The sequence below is a fragment of the Callospermophilus lateralis genome, chromosome 9, assembly GCF_048772815.1.
Source record: "Callospermophilus lateralis isolate mCalLat2 chromosome 9, mCalLat2.hap1, whole genome shotgun sequence".
NCBI classification, from domain to species: Eukaryota; Metazoa; Chordata; class Mammalia; order Rodentia; family Sciuridae; genus Callospermophilus; species Callospermophilus lateralis.
In genome coordinates, this window is record NC_135313.1 from 103,257,843 (window position 1) to 103,280,427 (window position 22,585).

A 22,585-nucleotide genomic window follows, 5' to 3' on the forward strand; every position below is an offset into this window, starting at 1 on the left:
TCGGTGCTGAGAATCAAGCCCAGTTTTTCACACATGCTAGGCAAGTGCTTTACCACTGAGCCACAACCCCAGCCCGCATTTTACTTCTTTAATCCTAATGATCGTCTCTGTTTTACAGATAGAAAAACTGAGGTTTTGAGGTTAGGCATCTTACCTGACACTTTGGCATTGATGAGATCTGAAATGAGAACAACACTTGTCTAAACCACTACACTCTGCGGCATTCCTTTTTCTTCCTGTTTGTAGGGATCTGTGTTAGGGCCATCTGCATAGATCCTCATGTTTTTCCTTAAAGAATATATCCCATCTTAGGATAATTGAGATGGCTTCTGGTAAAATAGTAATGAGAAGCCAGTTTATAAGGCAGATTTTTAAGGAGTCCAGTTGAGTAATCTGTAGTAACCTCGGGTTTGTTTATGCCTGTTTTGTCTTGCAGGATGATGACTTCATAAAGAGAAAAGACAAGGCCATCAGGACAGTTGTTGAACTCTCCGTAAGTCCCTTGCGTATGTTCTGTCCTGGCACTGCGTCACCTTCAAAGAATCCTTTGTTTGAATCACAGATTGCCTACTGGGATCCCCCAGGAGCTGGCCTATAATGGCAGTGTGAAGGTAGCCCCACCTACATCATGTGCTCAGTGCCAAGACATTAGCACCTTCAGGTAGAATTGCCCCAACTAGTGCCCTGCATTCTCAGTTGCAGTTTTAAAGGAGAAATGTCCAAATGTGAAGCCTTTCTTCTTTTATCCCATGGCAGGGATAAGTTTGGCATAACTTCAAGAGCAAATGATGAGCTGGAGATGCCAAATTAAAGTTCCTGCCACATGCCCACCCCTGTGATGGCTTAGGAGAGGCAGAAAAGCTTCTGAGCTTTGTGCAGAAAGCTCTGGGATAGTTTTTGTCACCAAAATGCACTGGAAATCTGTACTCATACAACCATATTCCCCAGCTAGGGGAAAGTGGAAAGCTATTCCTTTTCAAAACACTGAGCCAGAGTCCTGGGAACATTGTTAGCACTGTCCATTCGCACAGCCTTCTTACCTAAACTGATGGGAATGAAGCCTCAGTGCCTGTATGTACAGTATCTTTCTCTAGAAATAATACAGTGTTATTTGCATCTTGTTTACTTCATCTAAATTGTGTTTTACCTATCGTTTTATTCAACCTTAGGATTCAGCCTTGCTTATATATGTAGTTTTTTAAAAATACGCTTGTATAGTCTATTTGTAGGCCTAGCTTAAATGTCAGGTATACTTTTTTTTTTTTTTTAACTAGGGATTGAACTCAGGGGTGCTTTACCATTGAGCCACATCCCCAACCCTTTTTACTTTTATTTTGAGACAGTGTCTTGCTAAGTTGCTAGGGCTTCACCAAGTTGCTGAGGCTGGCTTCTAATTTGCAATCCTTCTGTCTCAGTCTCCCCAGTTGTTGGGATTACAGATGTGCACCATTGTGCCTGGCTCAGGTGCACATTTTATGTGGTTGACTTGAGTTGCATTAAAGTATAAAGATTAAGGTGGTCTGATTTATGTGACTTTGTGAAGTTTTCAGAAAAAGACTGCCATACTGGCTTATCTTAATAAAATTTGTGGTCTTACAATGTGATTACTCTGAAAAGAAAATAAATATTCATTTGCTGGCGAAAGATGTGAAGTGTTTAGGTAAAACAAAATTGTCCTTCTTATTTTATTTTATGTTTATAATTTGTATCTTTTTCTCAATTTTGGAATTGGAAGAAGTTGAAAACCTATAAGATGGTGACATTGGGAAGCCAGATGCTGTTTTCATATTTGGAGGCAGTATTAAATAAGAAGCCAAGTGTGGTGGCATGTTCCTATAGTCCCAACAACTCAGGAGGCTGAGGTGGAAGGACTTAGGTCTGGGAATTCCAGGACACCTGGGCAACACACCACAGCTCAAAACATAAAAAAAAAAAAAAAAGTAGATAAATAAATAAATATTAAAAAGGAAACATAAATATTAAGAAAAAATGATACAGTGTCAAGAGTAATTTTCTTTCCTGGTTATGAAATCAGTGTACAGTTTAGAACACTCTGGAAGTTCTTTTTAAGAAGATTGATAGGTGCAGGGAGGGAAGAGATCAGCCTTAATCTTATAATACAGAAACAGCCACTTTAAATGCTTAGATGTATTTTTTCTGTTTTTAATTTGTACTTTTTAACTGAATTAGAATCATACTTTAAGATTGTAAATTTTTAGAAAGGAATATAGTAATCAGTTATCTAACCCAGAATGAAAAAGGCCAGTTCTAGCTATAGATTTTCATTGTAATGGAGACCTTCCTCCCCTTATTTCTGTTTAGTAATGCCACTACATAGAATTTAAGGAGATAATGATAATGACAAATAATTAGTGCCCAAACATTATTCTGAATGTCTGTAACTCATCTAATTCTCACAATAACCCTATAAAATTATAGGGTTTTTTTTGTTGTTGCTGTTGTTTTTGTTTTTTAATAATGAAACTGAAGCACAAAGAGGTTGTGTAAATTGCCTAAGGTCACATGGTTGACCATGGAGCTAGGACCAAAACCCAGTCTCAAAACCATTCTGCTATGAGCTTCTAGATAAAATGCTATTGCAGCTGATTAGAAAACAGTATTAGAATAAAAGAAGATAGAAAACTGTTAAGAGTTTCTTGGAGTATAATTTGTATTGCTTAGTTTATTTCCTTTCTTATGTGTAAACTTAATCCTCAGTTGAATGGTAGTACATTTTTAGCACAAATGGTAAAGAGGTTTATGGATTGGTCAGAGGTTGCATTCCCCTCCCCCCCATCTACTGAAAATACTTCTCACTTCAGAAGCTCTCTTCTTAGATTTCTTTCTTTTTTTCTTCTTCTTTTTTTGGTACTAGAGATGGAACCCAGGGGTACTTTACCAATAAGCCACATCCCCAGTCCTTTTTTTTATTTTGAGACAGGGTTTCACTAAGTTACTAAGTTGCTTAGGACCTTGCTAAGTTGCCCAGGCTGGCCCCAAACTTGATATCCTCCTGCCTTGGTATCCTGAGTCTGTGGAACTACAGGCATTTGCCACTGCGCAGTTTCACATTTCTGCAACCACTTCCTTGGCTGGCTTGAAATTAGAGTTCCAGGACTTTGCAGGATACTCCAGGGCTGTTGTGCATATCCTGGCCTAATCTTGTGGGCCAGAATAAAGCACTGAATAGCTTTCAGTTTGTTATCATTATCCCCAAGATAATCTCTTCCTCTGTTTAAGAAAGGAAACATGCCCTAAGTGACAGATGTGGCTCTTTGCAAGCTCTGGTTCTGAAGGGTGTTTACTTCTCCCAGCTGTTTCCCAATTCTGCCTTTCAGATACCTTATCAGTGGGTAAGGTGATGAATTACTGATGAATCTAGAATCCCAGGCTTAAATTGTGAGAAATTAAGGATTAAAATTTGGCCAGCCACACAGATACCTAGTTTCCACACCCAGCCTTTTACAAAGCAGTGTCTAGCTGCAATGTATTTATTGAGTGTCTAATATGTCTGGCATCTAATTAGGCCCTTACCATTCATCAGCATGCACAGAATTTTATTATTGTGAATTCCATTTTATAAATCAGGAAATTGAAAGTTAGAAAGGCAAACAAATTCCCTGAGTAGCTTCAGAGTTAGGAACAGGCAGTCAGATTTTGATTTTATATCTGACTCCTACACAACAGGTTGCTGGTGTTTCTCTCTTTTCCAACACATTCCTGGCACTAATTTTGCAGTAAGGTTGCTGACTTATTTCTGGGTCCCAGAGACTTAGGCATATCCAGAGTGGCTAACGTTCCCTCTACCTCTTCAGTCCTTGGGGACTTTTTCTATTACTTTTCCCATTTGCAGATGGGAGAATGGATGCTAAGTTGTCCTAATTTTGTTTTTGTTTTGGCGGGTACCAGGGATTGAACTCAGGGACACTCAGCCACTGAGCCACATCGCCAGCCCTTTTTTGTATTTTATTCAGAGACAGAGTCTCACTGAGTTGCTTAGAGCCTCGCTGTTGCTGAGGCTGGCTTTGAACTCATGATTCTCCTGCCTCAACCTCCCAAGCCACTGGGATTACAGGTGTGCACCACTGCAACCAGCTTTTTTTTTTTTTTTTTTTCGTCTATCAACATGATACCATTGTGCCTCTACCAGCAGGCTTTTTACTTAATCTGGCTTCAACATAACTCCTTTGGAAAAATAAGTATTAAACGTTTAATATTGAGAATGTAGCTTATTCTTGCCTTTAGTTATCCTTGGAAAATTTTTCTAATCTTTTATTTTTGTCCTTAATTATGTAACCCATTCAATTTTTTTGACACATTAGTTTTTGTTTTAAAAGGTTGCTTTTCTTTAATACTAATGCTGTAATAATAATGAAATGAGGAAATAAAGAAAAATACAAAGGTGAAATTATCCATGGTATTGTGATGTCATTGTCAGGGATAACCTCTGATATTCTAAGTAGGTAGGAACTAGAATTACGGATATCACTGTAGAGAATTAGAGATTATGAAAATATGACATTTCACTTTGTGTTCTGCTTTGTTGCTTGCTGATTTTGCACAATAATATGTTGAGGATTTCTTTCCATGCCAATATACATAACTCTGTAGCATTGTTATTGGGGGCAGATTATTCATTGTGTAGAACCAATTTATCTAGTTTTGCTTCTATCTTTTATTTACCCCTCTTGAGGTACTCTTTTTGTCTTGGCTTCATTTTGCATTATCATGGGGAATATCTCCGATACTCTTTTTTTTTTTTTTCCTATTTCCTGTTTACAAAATAGCTAGCTGCTTTATAGAATTCCTGTCCTCCTGGAGATGGTATTTTCAGAGGACCGAAGAAATGGAAACTCTGGCTTCCCCAGAATAGGCCTCTGCTTACCACCTTCCACTTTTTCATCATGATCATAATTATCATATTTATGTGTCTCAGTGTGCTGTTACACAGCTCACTTCCTCCTGTCCTGAAAGTATCTTGTCTTGCAGTGAGTGAGGTCTTTTACTTGCTCTTAAAGTAAAGCACGCCCTAAGATTTTTACCCAAAATGTGTATTTTGGTAATGTTTAAAAATTTGTGTGAGAATAGAAGGGATGGGGGGAAAAAGACTTTATAGAGCTTTCGTTTTTTTGAACTTACTGGATCACCTGAAAGACCATTTAAAAAGTCATTTTCAATTCCTACTCCAGTGTTTTTTTCCAGAGGGAATGCTATAAAGAACCCCTTTTCATCTGGCATGTAAAATGTGAATGTAACACAAGTAAACTGATATAGTAATTTTTATTATTGATAATAATAATGATGATGATAATAATATACATCCATATATAGGTGAGAATATATGTCTTAGCCCTTACTGTGTTTCAGGTACTATTCAAAGTATTGATTAGTTAATCCTCACAACCCTCCTTACAACAGTTTTGCAGATGGAAGACCACAGATGTTAAATAATGTGCCCCAAATTGGGGAGTTAGTAATAGGTAAGGACTAAAGCACTGGTGTTACTCTCTGTATTCATTCAGTAATGTTAATTGAGCACTACTGAATGCTAGAACACATTCTAGCGCTTCAAAGAGAAAAATCTGACCACTAGGTGGCAGTAGCATATTCCAGCTTTATTTGCACAATTCTGTAGGTTTGCTTCTACAGAAGGCAGTCCAAGATACTATCCAGGGGCTTTTGGCACAGGAGCCAGTGATCCAGAAAGGGAATAAGATAAGAGAACTCCTATGGGGAATCCTCAAGAAGGCTCAAGTGGCCTGTGATGATGCTCAGCAGAACGCAGAGTGTCTCTGGATTAGGGATCTCTGAAGGGCAGCAGCAGCATGGAATTTTTATAGCCTGCGCCTTTTATCTATGGTTAGCAAATGCTAGCAATTTCGGGGGGTATATTTCCGAAGGATATACAAAGTAGGTAGGCTTTAAGTAGCTAAAATTCTGCTTATTTGTGATATTTTAAAAACAATTTGTCATGTAAGAATTTGAGTTTGTTGCTGGCCAGCTTTTGAATTAAGGGATTTCAGTTCACAGTAAAGAAATAAAAAGCCAGACCTGATAGCACATGCCTGTAATCCCAGCAGTTTGGGAGACTGAGACAGGAAGATTGCAAGTTGAGGCCAGGCTAGGCAATTTGGTGAGAAGCCATCTGAAAATTATAAGAACTGGGGATGTTGTTCAGTAAGTGATCACTCCTGGATTCAATCCCCAGTATGGAAAAAAATAAAAGAAAAAAAAATGGATAGAAGCTAGGGGACAAAATAGTAGCCATTTTTAATTTTCTTATAAAGCACACCTTATTCTTACCTGCCTAGTTACACTATTGTTATAGACTCAAGGAGCCTTGAGGTGGGATTTATACTGGATCCTAAAGAGTAGAAGATGCATTCCTGTGTCCACTTTGCTTATGTAAAAGGGAACAAATAGATAGGAATAAGGTTGGGGACACAAAGATTGCCATCTATCCATCTCTCCTTTCCTTCACTCCATACCTGAGGCTTGTTTCGTTTGTTATTTTATTAATGTGCAGCAAGAAACATTTCATTTGTCCCAGTTACAGCTTTTTCCTTATAGAATCTTTAAGACTTTGCACCTGGTGTTGAAAGCAGGTGGGGAGGTAGGGTTTATTCACAGGCTCTGGGGCTGAAGAATGTCTGCTGGAGTTGAGCTTGGGCTGTGAGAATGAGTGGTTAGGTCCATGGAGGTGACTCAGGGAAATGCCATTTCCTGCTGAGTCGGTTATGGTCTGATCCACTGGAGCTTTTGAATGTAGAATGCCAGATTGGTAGTGGCTGCTTCACAGCCTGCTCTGTTATTTCAGTAAAGAAGTTGTCTGCCATAATTGCGAGGGCAGCGATGAGGGATTTGCTGCAGGCGCTGCTGTGGTGCTGTGCTGTTCTACTTCTCTGCCCTGCCATTCTGAGCAGTGGGCTCAGAGGCATCACTAATGACAGGTGAGACTGACTCATAACCAGATCTGCAAGTAGATCTGACTCTCAGTGCAAAAGTTAGAGAACTCTTTACAAAAGGGTCACCTTAATTTTTTACCCCTGTTTGTGTGTCCTTTATCTGCCAAGGCAAAATATCAGAACCCATTAAGGATGATCAGAGTTGGATTATAAAACATTTCATAGAATATGTCTAGTCCCAATTCTAGTTTTATCCTGTTTCTATCACTTATTGCCTTGGAAACCATGGAGAAGATATTTAACCTCTCTGCCTAAATTTTATCATCTGTAGACAGAACTCAAGGATAACTACCCCATAGGTGTGAGGATCAAGTGGGCAGGACATTTATAGCAGTCTGCCCACATGGCACTGGCCTATCATTAATAAATGATTGCCATTAACAATTAATAGCAAAACAAAAATAAGTTGATTCTATATAGCTTTGTTAAAAAAGAATAATCATGTGTATAGTATTTAAAAAATTAATCTCAAGACTGTAAATTGACAGAATTATGTTAACAAGTTAGTATCTTTATAGGATTAAGAAATCATAAAAAGTGAGAGTCTAAGAGTATCCTTCAAGAACTTTAGGTCTACCTTCATTTTATGGATAAGAAAACGGGTCTTTTGAGGGGAGCTGCTTTCCCCGACATCATAGGGCTGGTTACTGACAGAGATGGGATTCAACATCAGCATTCCTGAATCCTGTTGTTTTAAAGGGTAATTTAGCAGTAGTTCTTTATAGTTGGCCTGGAAACCTGAAAGTTAGGTTTTCAAAGTAAACCCTTGTATGATCCACATAGCAGCTTCGGATTGTATAATGAGTCTTATGAGAGGGCCACCTGCAATGGCTGGTGGGTGCCTTGAACCTCTACCAAGGGCAAGTTAGCGCAGCAAAAAAAAAAAAAACTTTGCACTCACGCCTATAATCCCAGTGGCACAGGAGGCTGAGGCAGAAGGATCACAAGTTCAAAGCCAGCCTCAGCAACAGTGAGCCCTGTCTCAAATTTAAAACAGGGCTTAGGGATGTAGCTCAGTGGTTAAGTGCCCCTGGGTTCAATCTCTTATACAAAAAAAAAAAAAAAAAGAAGAAGAAGAAGAAAGAAAGAAAGAAAAGAAATTAGAAGCCAGTGTGCCTAAGGCCTAATAATATCCTAGGCTGAACACTATCGTACATATCTTGGACAAATCATTTCCTCTCTGCTTCCTTAATACTAAAGTGAAAATAATAGTTTGTGTTCTGCCTCTCTCTCATGATGTGGCTATAAAATACAAAATATGTATATGATGGTATATATTTTAAAGTGTGAAGTCCATTCAGAAGCCAACATAGTCATTATTTGGCAGACTAAAAGGTCCTTTTAGCTGTTGGTTTCAGTATGCTATTGTTTTGGAGTCAGTTCTTTTTTGGAAGAATCCTATTTCCTGCCTTGGGTCATTGACTTTTTCAATGGTAACTAAGGAAGATAGGAGTTAAGCTCAATTATATAGCACTGGTATAATAGTAGAGCTCAGGGGAAATTAAATTATACACAGTAACTATGTCATGTGGGTTCATTATATTTTTCATTTCACTATGTCTCTTTTATGTTATTTATAGCTTCCTATTCATGTAGACACCAGGAACACACTAGGGAATATTTGTGGCAGCAGTTTATGAGAACAGCCCTCCAGCATCATACCAGGCTCTGATTCTTTCCCTTTTCCATTAAATAGTTGAGATTATATAGTGTGTGTCATAGATTGCTTAAAATTTTTCATAATGGAAAGTAAAACAATGGTAGAGTTAACCAGAATTATCAAGGGGGACAAATTCTAAATGGAATAAAAATGTCATTATCTGAAGAAACCTGATAGTAATGCTTGTGAGTTTTTCATGGATGAGCAACTAGATATCTTGCTGGCACAATGGCTGCTAGCTCACACCCAGTGCCCTGAGCTGATTTTAATGAGGTATTATTTGACTTACAGCTTAGCAGTCAAGAAGGACATCCATTTGGGGGTAAAGACCTACATTTATTGTCAACTATTATATGCCATGAACTTTGTTTAAGATAGATACATATGTATATGTACACACATATATACATGTACACATATGTACTTGTATGTGTATAAAACTTCAGAATGTATACCACACAAAACATGTCTATATTTACTTCTGTATTTATAACTAAGGCATACTCTAGACAGCTGTGGTGGCATGCACCTATAATCCCATCTACCTGGGAGGCTGAGGCAAAGGGATTGCCAAGTCCTGGAGTTTGGGCCAACCTGGGCAACATAATGAGCCTCTGTTGCAAAATTAAACAAAAATACACAATCTAATAAAGTCAGTGAAAGGGTATAATAATTTTAATGTTCCTATAAAATTTTTTGAGGATAAACCTCAAAATATTTGTTTAAAGATAGGTATCTCTGAAGGTTTGTGAGTACTCTCCTTTTCTGGTATTAGAGTCTAAAAGAATTGAAATCTCCTTTGCCATTTCAAATTTTTCATAGGACTTTGGGTTAACATATGTGCCTGTGATACATGAACTGATTTCCTGTTCACTTGAAGGCTTGTCTTCAAGAATAAAAGACTTCAACAGAGACAAACCTTGCTTCTCAATGCAAGACTCCATATTATAAAGGTGTCAGTTCTTCTCAATGTAATCTAAGTTTGGTGTGATTCTAATTAAAAACCAACAGTGTTTTTTATAATGTGTTGACAATCTGATACTGGAATTCTCTTGGAAGAGAATGTTAAGAATAGCCAGGAAATTTGATAAATGAATAGTGGAGATACAATAGAGAATCATAAAGCAAAAAGAACTAAAGAAGTTCACTGTGTATGTAGGTGCCATTTCAAATCATAATATTAAATTAATAATGTTGGGATTTTTAATTTTTATTCAGAAAAAAGTCATTAGATTTATAACTTTCTATATATCAAAATGTTTTTGAATAGATTCAAAGGTTAAATGTAAATGTAAACTATAAATTTAAAAAGTAATATATAAAGTTTTGTTATTGTTTTTCTTTTCCTTTTAAAAGTCCCTAGAATAAGAAGTAAGATATAAAATCTGAGAACTATGAAGGAAATGATAACTAAAACTAACTATTAAAAATCTAAAATGTCATAGGACCAAGAACCACCAAATTGAAAGTTGATACTACTCAATATTTAAATGAAAATATATGCTACCTAAAGAAAAGTCAAAGGATTAATACTCAGATTATATAATATGCTTACATATCAGTAAGAAAATGACAAGTTAATCACTAGGGAAACAAGGATTTGAACAGGATAAAAGGCAGATAAAATTCCCAGCCTCACTAATGATTTGAGTAAGGCAAGTGAACACAATAAAATATATTTTACCCATAGGACGAGTGAAAATTGAAAGCTTAAATATTTGCTGTTGCCAAAAGTATATCATTTATGTATTGGTGGGCATATAAATCAGTACAGTCTTCTCCCATCCCTTTTTTTTTTGGCTTAGTTTGATAGTGTAAACACTGTTCAAATCTGTGAGTTCATTTCTAAATTTCTATCCTACCGATATACTTCCACATCTGTGTAAGCATTATTTATAAGAACTTGGAAATTATCTGCCTGTACCTAAGTAAAGGGTTAAATAAAATAGGGGGCGTCTCTATTAAGGAATAGTACATGTAGTTTAAAATAAATAGATTTATACATTGAGTTTATTTTCATGGCACTATCTCTGTTAAGCAAAACAGTAAAAAATGTTAAAACAATATCTTATATTCTAAAGGTGCAGAAGAATGTGTACCTATCAAACTGATAGTAGTACCTCTGGAGAGAGGCTGGATACTGTAGGGAAAAGAGAAGGTGATGAAGGACTTTTTAGAAGTTTCATCCTTCATACTGTTTGAAACTTGTTTCAGGAATAGATCTATGTTATAAACTTATGCAACTCAAATAAATGCAAAATGAAACAATGCTGGACTATTTTCTGAAGTTTTTGTCATATTAAATATGTCCTTTTTTTTACTCATGCTGCAGGGAAAAGACCATGGCTGTTTTTATGTCTGTAAATAATATAGAAGAGTACGCTGTGAACACTAACAGTGGTAACTCAAAACGTTAAAAGCAAAGGATCCCCTTCTGTTAATGAGCCTTTGTACTTCATGGTAGTCTTTTCTGTTTCTCAGCAATGAGGCATTCAGCATAAATAAGTCATCTCATGTAGACAGAGGTCCATCCATGGCCTCTCACCCCAGCTCACAGGAGCCTTGCCTCTCTGTCTTCAGTAGAGCAGATTCCCTGAGGATAGCAGATTCCCTGAGGACAGCTGTCCTGAGTGCCCTGCAGCGGAGCCTCGGACACTTCTGCCATGATGGGGAAAGACAGTTCCTCCTGACTGACTGGAGGCATCTAGCAGCCAGGAAATCCTTCTCACTCCCCTCCCCGTTGTTTTTCTGTCTCATTCACTTAGGATGTTTACAAGCCACGTCGGAAATACAAACGCCAACAGGGAGCAGAGGAGCTGCTCGATGAAGAGTCTCGAATCCATGCTACACTTTTGGAATATGGCAGGTAATGAACAGAACCCAGTCTAGATGTCTGTTTTGTAAAGCTGTTTAAGATAAAAGCTAATTTAAATTCTTCATTTGGATTAACTGGATTGCCTTCTACCTGACTGAATTTGCTGTTTTCAACCATGAGATCTCCAACATCAGGATCTTTTCTTTCTAGTGTTAAATTACCTAAGTTTCTAGAGGTAACCTTTTGGTTCTCTGTGGAAATGTGTGTGTGAGACTGTGTACTGGGCTCTGCCTTCTTTGGAGAGTTGATGAGTTTGCAGAGTCTGGTGCTAGTATGCCCTGCGTGCCCTTCCACGTATTAAATTCTTAACATCAAACAAAAGAAATAGAAGCACTTTCAATAGTTGTATACTGTTTGCATAAAAATAAATAAATTTGTTTTCCTGTGAAGATTGTTCTGACTAGGAAAATGAAAACTTCAGAAGTGGTTTTGTTTCTTCCTAAAAATAGTTCTAGTTTTTAAAAATCGTTCTTAAAATAGAAGGGAGGCCAATAGAGGAGAAAGGATTGAGAGGGAAGGTGGTGGGAAGGACAAGGAGAAGAACTGAGAAATGAAATCTACCAAGTTATGCTATGTCCATGTATACCACAATGAATCCTGCTTAGATAAATAAAATTATAATGTACTAATTAAAATAATAACATCTGCAAGATCAGTTGAGTAGAGCAAGTGAATGGGGAGGGGGAGGGGAGGGAAAGGGAAGGTACTGGGGAAGAAAATTGAGCGAATTGTTATGTACATATACTAATAATGTGGCATGATGAATCCATTTTTATGTATAATCATGCACCAATAAAAATTAAATTTAAAAATACTGTTTTATATGCTCAGTTCTTACTAAAAAAAAAAAAATGTGGACGTGCTTCTCTCCATTGAATGTTTTGGTTGACACTGGGTCTTAACTTTCATTTATATCCTGTATTCTCTACTTAGGGTAACTGATCCATTGATGTGAGTATGTCTCCTTCCGTTCCCTTCCTTGTGCTGGGAGAGGTCGTTGTTTGCTGCTCTGCCTCACAACCCAGCCCTTGTTGGGTGGCTGGAACTAACTGCACTGTCACTAGCAACTCTGAGCAGACATCCAATGGCCTCCTCCTCTATGGCAGAATAAGTAGGAAGGAAATTGGTTTTAATTATTCAAGCTTTCCAAAGAAAGGCAATCCCCCACGCCCTGCCCTGCTTTTTGTAGTATAAGGCCAAGTCTTTCCCTCTGAAGGATAAAAACTGGTCTGTTTCAAAAAAAGGCGGATTTAGTTTTGGCCTTAAGCCAGGTGTGATGGCTGCCCTCACCTGACCAGTTGGTGCTGTGAATTAAGTGCCTATTTTGAGTCAGGCACCACCTATATCACATACATAACTTAGGAGTCCCAGTACAAGAGAAAATTGCTAGGCTCCTTCTTAAGAACTATTAACGATGATCAATTATTAATAATTTTAACATAGCAACAATAAACATATTTAGGACCCTTCTAAGCATAGGGTTCCATGCAAATGGATGGGTTGCATGCTGACGAAGACTACCCTGGGCCCCATGGTGGAATCTCAGTGGCCAAGGCCCAGCCCTAGAGTGGGCAAGGACTTCATAGCTCAAGGAGAGCCTAAACTGGAGATTCTCTATCTGTGGGTGTCACATACCCCAGAGCCAAGGAAGACCTGGAAGAATGTATTAAGCTTTGTTAGTTTATATTATTTATGCCTTCATTTTTTTCTACTTTTATGGAAAGTGAGATTTTTCTGGGAATGAAACGATATCAGAGTAAATTGCACACTTAGACCATGTTGATGGTATTTTTGTATCTTGCTCTGAAATTCTGAATTTCAAATGGGACCTTTTTGATACAATGTAACTGTTGTCATTGTTACCATGTGAATTCAGAAGGTTTCACCCTTCCTGCACTGGATGGTGCAGTCTGAGCTCAGAATGTGGCTTGGCTCCCTGTAGGGAAGGGGACAAGGCACAAGGGTTCTTTATGACTTCCAAGTTCTGAGTGTGAAAAAGAGCAAAGTGTCTTCATCCTAGTCTTTGTTCCTGTTGGCAGAGTTGTGCTGACTTAAGTTCATTTCGGAGCCTAGGATAGATGTTTGGTGAAGGGTTCAGGGGCTTGGTTTTTAGTATTGTTTTAGGAGATTGGTTATTTTATTGTTTTTGGCTTTTCTGACAAGGAGAGAATGAGTTTGTGGTAAGCGGGGTAGTGAATACTTCAGATATTCTGAGAGTTTTTAGCCCATTTGCTGCTTTGACAGCATTCAAAAAAAGCTAAAAATAAATAAATAAATAACTTTCCCAAAGTCACAGAACTATTAAGAGGCTGAACCTGGGACTCAAACTCAGGTGTCTTCAACTCTAAAAGCATATCATTTTCATAGTGTATAAGGATTGTTTGCGGCTCCAGGAAAAGAATACTGTTAAGCTCATGGTTTTAGAAAGATAGGCCTTCTTTGTTGTTTGGTCTGAGACTGAACAAGAAGACAGTGGTTCTGAAAACTGGCAGACATTGGATGAAACTTCAGTGAGCCCTCCCTGGGAAGACTCTCCTCTGCTTCCTGGCCTTCAGACTCCAGGGCTTCTGTTCTATCCTCTCTACTGCTCCGAGCTCTTGCTCATGAAATGAGGATCATACAGCAATATATATGTCAAGAATTCTGAGCACGTTCTTCTTTGTAAAAATCAGTCAGTGTTAGCTGCTAGTCGCAGCCATCGTTTTCCTTTTCACTGTCAGCAGCAGCAGCTAGTTTTCAATTCTCAAATGCCCTTAAATATGACCTTCAGGTTCAAATGAGGTTCTGTCCTGAGCTCCAGGTCCCCTTGTCCTGTACTTTCCTTACCCCAACAGGATCCCTGTGTAGGGTGAAGTGTCACCCCTCTCTGCTTCCCCACTCAAGCTGGCTGGCTGTCTGCTGGCAGCTCCAGCCCCCTCTGCCCTCACTCCTGAACTCTGCATGTCCACGGCATGGTACCAGATTTGAGGAAGCCAATTCCCTCGTCTGTGGCCAGTGTTTCTGTTTTCCGCCTCATCTCATGTCTTGACAAGGGAAAACATATTTTGATTCCTAGAACCAAAAAATCTGAAAACAGTGTCACAGGTCACTGATCCTAGCCTCAGGCTCATAGGGCTCTTGGCTCTAAAGTCAGTATTTAGCTTCTTCCCTCTTTCCTGACTCTCATTTATTCAAGTGAAGCTGGACTTTGAACCTGGTCAACCATGTTAAATGCCTTAAGGACTGTCTATATGTGTTTGGGCATGTTTCTCTAAATGTTATGGTGTTAGAATAACAAAACTTATGGTTTCAGTTTTAGACTCATATTGCAACCCTATAATATTTCAGTTTTATTATTGGTCCAATCAACTTTGAAGGGCTAACACCTAGCCATGTTGTTTTATGTGCTGAATATTTGACATTCAAGTGAATTTTGTAGCACAACTATTACAATGCTGGAGTTAACTGATTCTATTGTATCAGAGTCTTAATTTTGAGTTGCCTTAAAGTTATTATTTACTCAAGAAATGAAATATGAAGCTTGTCTCCCAAAATGTGTCTGTTCTCTATTATGACAGAGCCTATGACATGCTCCTAGAAGGTATTAAGTAAGTTACTGTTAAATAAATAAAGAACAGTTCATAACCCTTAGTATGTATGGCTTATTTTATGCCTCTGTTTTGTATCAAATAATTAGATGTTTATCTTAATTTGACCTTGGGTAGTTATTCTGAAAGATTAGTTTGTTTTCTGAAAATGTAATGTCCAATATAATAGTCACTAGCCATATGTTAGCAATAAAATGTGACTAGCATAGTAAAATGTTCAAATCTGTAGAGACAGAGGAGTGGATTAGTGGTAGCAAGGGCCTGAGGAGAGGTGGGAATTGGGACTAACTGCTAATAGGTACAGGGTTTCTTTTTGGAATGAAGGAATTGTTTTGGATTTAGATGGTGGTGATGATTACACAATAGCACATACACACACATACACACACACACCAAAAAAAAAAAAAAACCCCACTAAGTATATACTTTAAAATGGCAGATTTTCTATTTTATGATTATTCTTCAGTTTTTTCAATGTAAACAATATAGTGAATGAAATAAATTCCCTGTCCTCTAGGAACTCAGCAGGCAGGCCTGGAGGATTATACATAATAAATAATTATTGTACATTGCATGATGAGTGAATTCTGGGTCTAAATTCAGGATCATGCAGCTAGGAGTCTAACCTAGTTTATGTGGTCAGAGGAACTTTCTTGCAGCCAATGTTGAAGGAGGAGTCAATGCGATTTAGTTGTTTATTTTTTCTTTGGGAAATCCCTAAAGTCCCTGAGCCTTGGATAAGGGCTGTCTGCCTTTGAGCATGTCTTCTGTCCTGAGGTTCTCCACAAACTATAGCCCTGGAAAACATGAAATGTTCTAGATGCCAGGACCCTTTTAGGAGTGGGGAACCTTGGTAAGACCCAGTGTTGTTCTCAATTGTCCCCAACTGAGAACAGTGTGCTGACGCTAGTTTCAGCAGAAGTGCTTCATTAATCACAGGGAGTGATGGAGACTCAGCCAAGATCAGTTCCCAAGCCTCACATTAGAGCTGGGCCAAGGATGCTCCCTCTACCTCCATGATTAGGAAGCTAACTAGCAGTCTGGGGAACTAGGAGGCTGGTGCTCCAGCTGCTTCTGCCAGAATCAAGAAACTCTGCAAAACTAGGAAGCTATTTTGACAGATGCTGGCCCCAGAACCAGGTTGCTTCTAGTGTGATCCATGCCAGCACAGTGGGTTCTCTTCGTCTTCCTTCTCATTTAACTCTTCCACATTCTTCTGCTTGGTGTGACCTGCATAGCACTTAGAACCCTAGGTATCAGGGAGTATTGAAAATAGTGTTTTGTTTTCCAGCCTTTCCTATACAGGAAGATGCAATTGATATTGATAAGCCAATTTAAAAAGTTTGCTACAGAGCCCTTTACAGAATTTATGTGGAGACCCAAAGTTTAACCTTAGGTGTTATCTGCTCTACTTTAGGCCTATAGATATATACCTAATGGATAGAAGTGACTCTTTGGCCTTTGGTTGTAAGGACAATATATTATAAGGCTAGATGATATTTATGGCATGATGGGCACTTTGGAGAGGAAGTGGCTTTAGAGCTGAAGGGCAAGGGTAGATAGGGAAATGGGAGAGAAGAGAATATCTCAGTGTGTGTAGAACCCTCTGTTCAAGCAGTAGATGAAGCATGAACATGTCAGACATGCTTCTAGACATGAGGCTAAGCAGTTGTTAGGCGGGGTCGTGGAGGAAGAGGTGCAATAAGGCTGCTAAGGAGGTCCCATTTCCTCCAGAGGGAAGAGGCCTTCCCTTAACAAATGTGGATCAGATAAGGAATAGGGTTGGATAAGGAATGGACCGGAAAAGTAGGAGGTGGTGAGCCTGCAGTCCCCAAACCAGTAGAGACAGCGCACTGACCCAACAGGTGATGCATGGCATGAGCAGGGGCAGAGAAAAGGCCTTACTCTGTTTTTCTTAAACAATTGCTTGTAATAATTTCCTTACAAATTATTTGAAATATGTGAGGTGGAGTGTTTTGCATTATGCTTTTTGTTTAAGGTAGAATAGCTTTTGCATTGTTGCTTTTATTTTTTAGAGCACAGATTAATTTGAACCAAAAATATGAACTAATTTATACTGAAGTGTGTTTGTCTCTTGTCTCTTTTTAAATTTAAGTTTGCATGGTATGAATACACATTATTGACATCATGCTTAGGTTATGTTTGAGAATAAAAAATGTGCTGGACTCAGTTATTAAAGCAATTAGAGAGCATATTTGACTTGGACACACATTCATATTTGTAGGCCTAACAGATATTTTTAAGGCTTTTAACTTACACTGTGACTCCTGAAATGCAGTTCCTGATTCAAAATGTAATGACTGCACTTAAGGAAATATTGTACTCTCTTCCATCAGAGAGTTCCCATTTATACTATTTGTGTAGTAAATGAAGAGCTGGTCCTTAATTAAAGAAGTTGTGGAATATGTTTCTGGATAAGGCACTTCAAGTATTTTCTCCAGTCACCACTTGGCCTAAACACTCTTTGGTGCTTTCAATATAAAAATCCAACCAAGATGCATTTGTTGGAATTTATTGTGATTTTTTTTTAAATAGTAATTGAAACTCCCTCTTTTTTGTGGCCTGCAGGAGATATGGATTTAGCCGCCAGAGCAAAACAGAGAAGGTAAGAAAAGATAATGGGAGAGCATACTTGAGAGATGGAAGCAAACCCCCACCCCCACCCCTTGGCCTCTCTGTGACACTCTGACACTTCATAGACTGGGTAGCAACTCCCTGGGAGGCCCAGGAAGAGTGGGGGATGGCAGGGCCGCAGCTGACCAGGCACTGATCCCTGGGCAAGCTGGGGCATCAAGGATGTGCCAGCTGCCTTTGGCCTCTCCATTTCTGTCCTGGCGTTTCTATTCTGTAGGCTCTGCAGACCTGGGAGCCGAGTTAGCAGTCTCACCTTGGATCTGCAGGTGAAGGGTGATCAAAATCATGGCCCCAGGGTCTATCAAGTGGGCTCTAAATGTGTGAAGATGAAATCCTCTTCCAGGGCACCCAGAGCAGTCTTCATCTGAGGGCCTCTAGACAGGTCTGAACAGGGCATAGTGGTGCGATGGCGTACAACTGTAAATTACAGGCCTGCCTTCCACCAAGACAGCCAAGTGTGAAAGAGCCAGTAAGTCAGCATGGGGTCTTAAACTTCACAAAGGAGTCAAATTAATTTTTGTGTGTGTGTTTAATGATCCTTAATTGTCAGCAGCAGGACAGGCACATAAATCTCATAGTTACAAACCCTTACTGTGTTCCAGGCCCTCTGTTTAGGGCTATGCATATGTTTTTTAATCTATTCTCCTGAACAGCTCTATGAGGAGGGTACTTACTTCTGTTTCTTAGGTTTGAAAGTTGATGCTCAGCGAGACTCTGTGATTTGTTCACAGTCACACAGCCCTAAAGTGCCATGATAAGAATCTGAAACCAGATCTGTAGGTTGATACCTTTAGACATCAAAGCCTGTACTTGTAACTACTGCCTTGTGAATAATAAAGTACCCACTAAAATGTTTGGTGGTGATCTTGCAGCTTGAGATTAATGAACTCTTTCCTCATTTTTCAACCAACCTCAGATTTTCTTGACTGGGGCATGCTGCATCCTGCCACCATTCCACTTGTCCAGCTCCCCAAGCCTTACCCACCTCCCTCTACTTCCGGGGCTGATTGTCTCATCATTGGTGCATTTATGTGACCAGGATCATATGTTCTAAAGTCGGACTGGCTGACTAGCTCCTTCACTTCACTGTGTGACTTTGGATAATTTACACAATCATTGTACCTTACCTTCATTCATAGTATCTATAAAACAGGGCTATCGGTGAACCTACCTCACAGCGTTGTCATGAAGATTAAAATCTAAAGTACCTAGAATGATCCAACACACAGTAAACATTTAAACGTATTAGCTATAATTACTTTTAGTAGCAGTTCGTTGGCAATTAGTTATACACTGATTGCTATCTTCATTTTGCTATTCTCATTATTTTTTTCCATGTTTGTATTTTCACTCAAATAAATAATCATTTCTTGCAGAGCAGGGTATTTTCTGGGCTTGAGTTGTGTATCATTTATCATCTGATATGTAATAAGGGTTTGATGTGTACATTTAATTTGTTGTGTAATTTTAAGTTTGAAAAGAATTCTGGGTATATGAATGTCTTATGAAATAGGGCAATTTGGTTAAAACTGGGAAAATCACAAGGTACCCATGAATTAGTATTCACATTGTGCTTGTCTTGTTATTCTTATACCATATAGCACATTTAAATTTGAGGTCATGTCCCTGTAGTTGTGTCCAAGTAGGAACACACAGTGAGAATACATGGTAGAGTTGTTGTTTTAGCAAAGCATCTGGAGTTAGAATAGTGTGAGAAGGGCATCTGAGACCAATCCCCATTTTCAACCCCGGTTGATACTGATACCCAAAGATCAGCAGTAAACCTGAGGTCATCCAGGTGGTAGAGGAGGACAGGTAATCCAGGCTGTCTTGAGTGTGTGTGGCACATAAAGAGCTGAGATTGGTCCCAGAGCATTCAGTGTGATCAAGAGATGAAGTAGTTTGGAATTTTGTCCTTCAGTCAGTCCAGTGATTTTCAAACTTTTTTGATTACCCTCAGCAATTTTTTTCTTTCTTTGCAGAAGGGGATCAAACCAAGGGCCTGGCATATGCTGGGCAAGTGCTCTAACACTTAGATATAACCCCAATTTCAAAATTTTTTTTCATTGTGATTCATTATACATACCTCCCCCCAAACTACTGCTTAGTGAAACATCACTTTTCTTTTGTATAATTTTTATGTAATATTAAAATTTTTAAATATAATTTTATATAATTTGTTAACTAATTTTAATATTATTTTATGTAACTTTACTTTTTAGGTAATTTTTATATAATTTTTATATAATTTATATGGATGATAGTCATACCTATTAAATGACTTCATGTCCTATCAATGGATCTCAACTGGCAGTTTGAAAAAACACTGCATGAGCAGTGATCTGCCCTTGAATCTACAACAGGATAAAATCCCATCAGAGCCTAAGGACAAGTCTGACAAGCGTGTGGCCTAATGCTCATTTAAGCAGTTCAGAAATGGAGACAGATATCAGCCAGGCCCTGAATCATGACTTGCCTGCTCCGTAGATCAAATGCAAGCTTAGGCTTCTGGATTATCCATTTGCTTTTAGAGGCTGGTTCAGCTCAGCAGGGGTGTGTGTGTGTGTGTGTGTGTGTGTGTGTGTTTGTTTGTTTTCCACATGCCTCTTTACAATGTTGTCCTTTCTGAATCTCCAACTCTGATGTTCAGCTGTTGTCACAACTTCCTTTTTAGGCTGAGGACAAGAAAACAACACTTCCTGCAGGGCTGTCAGCTACAGAAAAGGCAGATGCCCACGAGGAAGAGGAGCTTCAAGTGGCTGAAGAGGTGTGGGGCTCAAGTCAGTCTTCTGAGTTTCCTGAGGAGAGATTATAGTCCCATCCCCAGCTTTCCCAAGTGGCTAGTGCCTTCCATAGCCAGCTGTTAGGAGCCACCACCCTCACCTGCCAGTTCCCTGTCATCGCCCATCATGTGGCTCACCTCACCACCCAGTCAAGGAATCAACTTGTGGAATTTCACCACAGAGACCTGTGTAGACATTCACTTCAGTTTTACGAGATTATAACCACTCACTGCTGCTCCTTCCATTCCTCTTTCAGCAGCGTATTCAGTCACTGATGAACAAGATGACCGCCATGGCAAATGAGGAGGTGAGGCCAGTGGCCATGGGGGTGGACATGGAGGCTGGGACTTGGCACTACCCCTCACTGCTCTAGGGGACCTCCTCCCTAGAGGACTTTCTTCAGAGTCTTTCCTGTTCCTCAGGTCCTTCCTTTGGGAACCTTTTAATAATGCATAGTGTTGTCTTTCCCGGGGACCTCTAGGAAGGAGATTTGAAGGCCTGAGTGAGAGTGGAACATCCCTGGTGGACAGATCTTCTGTAGAAGAGTTAGCCTTAACCCTGCCTCCCCTAACTATGGGTTCTACCACATGTGAAGGGGCCCCTGTCTTCTGTTTCATTTCACTACCATCTAGATAGAAGATGGAATCCTGAGTTTATAGTTGGTCTTCCCAGAGTCCAAGGCCCATCCAGAAGGTTCAGCCAAGTGCCTGAGGGTTCATTTCTTGTGAGGCCAGAAAAGGCCTATGACAATAAAGAGAGATTATAAATTCCTTTCTTCCCCCATTTGTTTTTCTCTTTTCCTTGAGTTCTAGACCCACTAAGTCCCTTGCAGGCTCAGTTTAGTGACTTTGGAGCATGGGGCATGGAGGATGAGGAGTGGTTTTCCAGTGGTATCTGGGACTGAAGGAATAGCTAGCCCAGCCAGCTAAGTGACTTAGGATGGGAAGAGGTTACTTTGACATTTTTTCTGAGGCTGCTTTCTTGCTTCCTGTCAATGTATAAGTGAACAAAAGCCAAATTATGTTTTCTCCTGGGAATGTTATCTGTTTTGCAATAGTACTCAGTGTTCAGGTTTTCCAGTTCAGTGGAAAAACAAGGCTCAGCCTTCAGAACATGCCATATGTGATTGCAGAGTCGTCTCACTGCAAGCTCCGTGGGTCAGATCGTGGGCCTCTGTTCCGCAGAGATCAAGCAGATTGTGTCTGAGTATGCAGAGAAGGTAGGTGGGTTCCCCCCCCACACCATTCTGTGCCTCAGGTAATGCCCCAGGGGTTTGTTCCTCACTTCCCTATCTCCTTCTCCCTACAGTGATGGGGGTCTGGTTGTAATTCCTCACAGGTTTGTCAAAAATATAGACACCATGCTTTATCACACATAACCATCAGCATTTGCCCATCAGCTAAATTAATTTTGTTCTGCAGTGTCCGTTTTTCTGTAAGTATTAAGAGAAAATATGTCACTTACAGCAGTTATCACATTTGATACATCGTTGCCTGAGGTAAGGCACACACATTTTTCCTTCCTCATCAGGCCTCTTATAACTTGAGCTGGATTTGGCGATTGGGCTGAGGAATGAAGCTTTTTACTACTTAGGAGATAAGCTCCATAACTCAACCAAGCCCAAGGCAAAATTTTTTGTTCTGCTTTATTAAAAGAGTATAGAATGAACAAAAGCCTGAAAGTCATATTTCAGCATTAGCTTTTTTTTTCCTTAAGAAAAGGCAGGAGAACCTTGAATATTTCAGGGAGGTGGTGATTAATCATTTTGCACATAACTGATTCTGGCCTGACTGAGATGTAGTATCGTATGGTCAGATTTACAGGGCATTGTTTCACATCCTTTCTTCCTCAGCCACACTCAGTCTGCTGTCTTCAAATGTTGATGTCTGTTGAAGTGTTTAGCTTTGTTCTCCTTGTTCAAAGCTTAAACAACAAAGTAGTTCTACCTCTGCCTTCTGTGCAGTGGTGACCTTGCTAAATTATTGCACAAGTTGTATAGTCACCTATGACCTAGGGGTATGATCTGCCTTAAACATAGCAAGCAGTCATGTCCCACCAAG

At 39.3% G+C, this 22,585-nt stretch overlaps 1 protein-coding gene across 2 annotated transcripts in view; it reads left to right on the top strand.

Moving 5' to 3' along the window:
- Positions 1-22,585, top strand: part of Ccdc93 (CCC complex scaffolding subunit CCDC93) — an 85,455-nt gene that overhangs the window by 17,150 nt on the left and 45,720 nt on the right. Inside the window, exons 6-11 of one of the 2 annotated variants that reach the window (XM_076865612.2) lie at positions 437-493; positions 11,391-11,491; positions 17,677-17,713; positions 20,417-20,509; positions 20,782-20,832; positions 21,658-21,744. In XM_076865612.2, coding sequence (XP_076721727.1) covers positions 437-493; positions 11,391-11,491; positions 17,677-17,713; positions 20,417-20,509; positions 20,782-20,832; positions 21,658-21,744 — 426 coding nt within the window. The remainder of the gene's footprint in view (positions 1-436; positions 494-11,390; positions 11,492-17,676; positions 17,714-20,416; positions 20,510-20,781; positions 20,833-21,657; positions 21,745-22,585) is intronic. The other variant, XM_076865613.2, reaches the window with a different exon arrangement.